The following is a 5780-nucleotide window of genomic DNA, read 5'->3' on the forward strand; positions in this document are numbered from 1 at the left end:
GTGAGACTTGAGCGATTCTTGAGAAATCTTTGAGTTGGGTTGAGAGAGTGATCTTTTGTGAGCATTAGTGAGTTGAAAAGAGCAATCCATAGCTTGAGCACTTGTGGTTCGTGTTGAGAAAGCCTTTGAAGCATTTGTTACTCTTGGAGGTGTGCCTCCTAGACGGTCAGGTGTCGCCGGCTAGCTCCCAAGGTGTGGTCAGCAGCGGCAAGTTTCTAAGGGCTAGGATCTTGCCTCCGCAAGGAAAAACATCAACTAGTGGAGACGATGAAAGTGGTTGGAAAAGACTCGGCTTGTTGGAAGGGAGTTGAATAGACTCGTATTCCAATAGACTCCTCAACGGAGACGTAGGATTCATTGGGGGTGAATCTGAACTTCGGATAAACAAATCCTCGTGTCTTCATTTTGGGTTTGCTTCGCTTGTTGATTTCTAGCAATTTACTTGTGCTTCACTTCGATCTACTTGGGTGTACTTGTCTTGTGTGCAGGGACCATTTTTCTCTATTGGAAATCATCTACAAAAGCCACTCTTCAAGTTTGGTTGGTGCTAGAAGTCAAGGAGGGACTCGAGCAGCAATTGTGTGTCACCCTGCCTGGACTGGTCTGACCAGTCTGGTGAACCGGTCTGATCGGTTTAGCCAGGGCAGTGCTGCTGAGTGGGTTGAAGTTTTATAAATTGATCATCTCGCCTATTCCTGCCTCCCTCTAGGCGACATCTCGGTCCTTTCAGTGGGTTCGAATCCCACGGATCGCGTGGATTGAAGTTTTATAAATTGATCATCTCGCCTATACCCGCCCCCCTCTAGGCGACATCTTGGTCCTTTCAGTGGGTTCGAATCCCACGAATCGCGAACGCGCATATTACGCGTGCGGGGACCTCCCGGCTATTCGTTAATTTTTTTCCTTATTTTTTGGGTACAAAGCCATTTAGTACCGGTCGGTAGCATGACATTTAGTACCGAACAAACGGTACCGACTAGACGCTCAATACTGAAAGAGGGTTGCTAACCGATAATAAAGGTCACTTCCCTACTACGTATCTCAACCTTGTAGCCTGACTGTACTGTAACTTACGACAGTTACAATAAAAGCATAACTTTCCGATATCATCTACTAATGTTTGATTTCTGAAGGCTCTTAAGAAACTTAGCCATACACGCCTGTCTCTCTGGAACTTAATAAATTATGGCACTGAGCAAACTTGCATACACCAAGAACATAGGTGCGGTTCATCACTCTAGGCAATCCTGATTTGCTCGAGGCATTATAAAAGTTTGTTGAACTCATGATCCTAACCGTGGCATTATATTATTCATTATGGCTAAAGCTGTGTATAGTAGCTGGGTTGGCAAAGAAAATCTGGGAAGCAACTTCTTTCCGAAAAGCATTCCAAAGACGGTAGTGTAGGCATCGACTCCCTCTCCGACACACAAAGAGTGTCCCTTTAGTGGTGCGTTAAGTCAAACCAGTTTATGTTCGAACGAGTTTATATAAAAATATATCAATTCTTTTGATGTCTAGCAAGTTTCATTAGATTCGTTATGAAATATACTTTCATAACATACCTATTTAGTGTTATAAATATTGATATTCTTCATTGTACACATGGTCGAACTTAAAATAGTTTGACTTAGAACAAACCTAAAGGGACGCCTTTTGCGGAACGGAGGGGAGTACTGTGTAATGTAATATCTGAAATACCATGCTCATTAAGTAAGAAAGCAACCCATACAAGCTTACAAATTCTGAAACCAATGGACACAAGCTCGGCATATTCAGATGGTCATTTGGTGATGGGGAATCACAGCTGTTGACTAACTATATGGAAAACAAGATAATACAAAACAGAACAATGGGAACTGTAGTACTGATCGTTGTTTGAATAAGCTGTAATTCGTACCAACCTAACATTGTATACATGACATATGTATGGCAACTATCTTCCTTTTTTTGTGTTGGATATTAAGAAGATGCGCGCATCTGATAAGACAAGCAGTCAAGCACTGACGCTAATGCTCTGCCTTGAGAGGACCCGCCACCATGGCACTTTCTTAGATAATCGGAGTTGCTGAGGATACGCCACATGAAACAGGAGCACCGAGATCCTTCAGGAATCAGGAGGAGGAGCTTCAGTTTACCCTTAGACGTCCTTAGCATGCTGCCGCAACCAGTAGTGGCATTTAGTCGAGCAGCTTGCCTGCGTACGCTTGAACGCCCTCCTCAAGCGTCATTGACGGCAGAGCTCGGATAGATGGAACAGAAGAGGAGGCGAGCATGCATGGAACTATGGGAGGCCGTGCGCATGGTGTGGCGCTAGAAGCAGGCACTCGCATCCATTTGTGCTGCCTCTCGGGGCAGCGTGCTACCAGGAGGAGAGGTGGCGGCAAATGGCGAAGGGGACGCGTGATGGCAGTTGGGCAGGAGGGGGATGGCCGAATGAGGCGAGCCAGCGGCGGTGCCAGAGGGATGGCAGGCGGCGAACCATGCGGACTCCAGAGAATTCGCGAGAACCTATTCGAACCGCCCGATCAGAATCGAATGGGTGAGAAATAAGGGCGACGTGGCCGAACGAATGCCTGATTTCAGCCTGATCGTAGGGTCAGCTTTCGTATTATAGAGATAGAGATGTGGCATAATTATTTGATTGCAAGATGGGCGTGCGATTAATTATTTTGAATTTCAAACTTGAAACGCATTTTGCTCTTAAACTCTGAGTCCATTTTCGACTTTGTTTGAACCATCATGTTGTCAAGAATGAATGTAAGGATGCTGTATACAATTTAGTTATTTTTCTTTTTTTTTAAAATAAATATTTGAAGTGCACTGCTTTAACAATTTGAATATAGGTGTTCAACATTTACAGTTAGTTATTCTTTCAAAAGTGCTCACAGAGTTACATAGATAATGTGTGTATACGTATTCATGTATATAGGTGAGCATTCGTACATATTTAATTTTTAAGAACATGCCTTAGCATATGTTTCATTAAAACAAAGAGCAAACACAGGTACATGACCTGAGCGAGCAGAAGGGCGCACGCTAGGCAAACTTTGTACGTTGATCAAATCTTCTTCGCATCTAGAATAGAGGCGGTGGGCTATTCGAGAGTAGTTCAGGTGACTACAGGAGTCTCATAGGATTTTTTTGAACGAACAGCCGCACAAGATAGTGTGTCTCATAGGATTCTGATTTTTATCGAGAGAGAGGAAGACAAATAAGTGATTAGAGCTAGAATGAGCGCAAGAAGCACATATGACCTAGCTACCACAATGCCCCAACCAAGGGTGGATCCAGCTGGGGCAGGGGGCTTGAGCCCCCTAAGTCCCTTAAAAATTTCAGCCATAGATAAAGAGAAGGAAAAAGAGAGGAGGAGGGGGAAGGAGAAAAAATAGGAAAATAAACACCTATTTCCATCAAATCCTCCATCCGTCGGTGGTCCCAACCTCTAAGCCGAGTACCACTGAGAGCCCAAGCCTGCAATAATCAGTCAGGCTAAGCGGGTCTCCTGACAAAATAATTAACGTCTACTCCCTGCGTCCCATAATAAGTGTATTTCTAGAGTTTAAAATTTGTCTCCAAATAAGTGAACATCTAGAGTATTTGTCGTTTTCTACTTTCTCTCCTAAAGTGCAATGCATTAACATTGATCTCTTCAGCTAAACTCTAGAAGTGCATTTATTTTGGGATGGGGGAGTATGTTTTTTACGTGTCTAAAAATGTAATCGTGATTATTTGTATATCATAACAATGAGGGCGTCATCATTGTTGAGGTAACGCATCTGCACCGGACACCTGGCTTTGCTGCTGCTCCTTCCATCGCGAGTGCAACCTGGCCAGCGTCTCCCGGAACCTGCCGAGGTCCAGGCTCACGTTCTGCCCGCGCAGGTACACGTGCTCCACGAGGTCCCACTCCTTCCCCCCCTGCTCCCGCCTCGCCCTCGCCGGGTCGGCCACGACGACGTGGCCCGCCGGGTACCTCCGGCTCAGCGAGCTCTCGCCCGCGCTCACGTCGTACTGCTCGTAGCGCAGCCCCATCCTCGCCGCCGGCACGCCGAAGAGGTTGCGCGAGAGCAGGGAGATGCCCAGCGGCGCGACCTGGGCGAGCGCCGCCCGCCCCGGGCGCAGGAACAGGAACGTCGTCAGGTCGGCGCCGTGCACGCCCACCAGCGCGTCGTACGAGCTCACCGACGCGTAAGTGGCCGAGAGCGGCGCCCCGGTGGCCGTCTCCATGACGTCGACGTCGAACCCGACCGACGCCGCCAGCTCCGCCACCGCCGCCTGGTTCTCGATCACGCGCCGACCCTTGCGCGACACGATCCCGAGCCTTGGCCGCCGCTGTGGTGGTGGTAGTGTCGCCTCCGGCTTGCCGCCGCCGCTGCTGTCGTCTTGGTGTTCGTCGTACGCGTCGGCGAGGAAGCGGTGGAAGTCGACGACGGTCTTGTTGTCCCGGAGCCGCGTGGAGTTGACGGCGAGGTAGTCGTGGTAGCGGGTCCCGACGATGGCGCCGGGGAAGCAGTGGGTCCTCCTGTCCCTGAGCAGGTCGACGACGGGGTACGCCGAGAGGCCGGAGATGATCTCGCCGTACGTGCCGGCCCACCGGGGATTGTACGCGAGCGCCGCGAGCACGACGCGGCGCCGGAGGTGCTGCGCCGTCAGCCACAGCGGCAGGAACCCGTCGTTGAACACGTGGAACAGGTTGTGGCTGTAACCTCCCGCCGTCATGACGAAGGCCGGCGCGTCGTGCCGGACGTCGCAACGGTGGTGGCCGGCAGTGGCCTCCTCCGGCCGGGCCGACCGGAGCGTCACCTCGTGGATGGTCTTCGTGATGTAGCCGTCCCACTTGCGCGTGTAGGGTCGTATCCGCTCCTCCACGGTGGCGGTGTCGGCCGCGGCGCCCCCGCCGCCGCCTGGCGCGGCCAGCGGCGGGAACAGGAGGAGCGAGAGGGACGCGGCGTCCGTGCGCACGTCGCCGGCCATGAAGCAGACGTCCGAGTGGTAGTCCGTGCGGTCGCAGCAGATGGCGTGGTTGGGAAGCGACGAGCACGGGGAGCCCATCTGGTTGTCGAGCACCTGTTCCGGCGCGCCGCCTCCCTCCCGCTCCGCATCGCCGCCGCCGCCGCCGCCGCCGCCGTGCTCCGGCGGCCCGAGTTGCACCGCCGCCGACGACGTCCGGCTCGTCGAGCTGGGCTTGGGCGCGAAGAAGCCGACGGTGGCGCCGTACGGGGCGGGTGCGGAGGAGAAGCGCGGGGCGTAGAGAAGCACGCACAGGGTGACGGCTGAGACTACGAGGAAGGAGAACTGGGCGGCCAGTGCCCATCTCCCCTTGGCCTTGACGTCGTCCATGGCGACCTTGAGACCGCCGGACACCTTCGACGCCGCCATGCTAGTATGCTACCTTCAAGCAAGCTGCTCACTCACTGACGCTACCGCCTTGTCTCTACTCCGACACGATCGTGTAAGCACGGAAGACGGTGCGCGGGGAAAGGACCAAGCTGATGATATAAAGAATTGGTGTTCGTATTAACAAGGCCAGTTGGAGTAAGCGGCACGATCCAGTTGACCGGCCGGCGACGCGGCGGCCATCCCGTCGGCAGGGCCAAGGAAGAGGCACCGGCCGGGAGAGCCGGCATGCGCGTCACGTGCCCCCGGCTGCTGGGTGTTGTTGGCTCACATCGCATGCACGTACGAGGTATGGAAGAATTCAGAGATGTGGCTTCGATCGGTGATCTCGATCTAGGCGATCACGGATCGCCGCCGTTGATCCCTCTTGAGATTTCGCC

At 52.4% G+C, this 5780-nt stretch overlaps 1 protein-coding gene across 1 annotated transcript; it reads right to left on the reverse strand.

Moving 5' to 3' along the window:
* Positions 1-3541: 3541 nt before the first annotated feature.
* On the reverse strand, positions 3542-5439 carry LOC101781379. Its single transcript, XM_022827243.1, has one exon. The coding sequence runs from the start codon at positions 5380-5382 to the stop codon at positions 3760-3762; it is 1623 nt and encodes a 540-aa protein (XP_022682978.1). The 5' UTR covers positions 5383-5439; the 3' UTR covers positions 3542-3759.
* Positions 5440-5780: the final 341 nt, after the last annotated feature.

Source organism: Setaria italica, chromosome V (assembly GCF_000263155.2).
Source record: "Setaria italica strain Yugu1 chromosome V, Setaria_italica_v2.0, whole genome shotgun sequence".
Lineage (NCBI taxonomy): Eukaryota > Viridiplantae > Streptophyta > Magnoliopsida > Poales > Poaceae > Setaria > Setaria italica.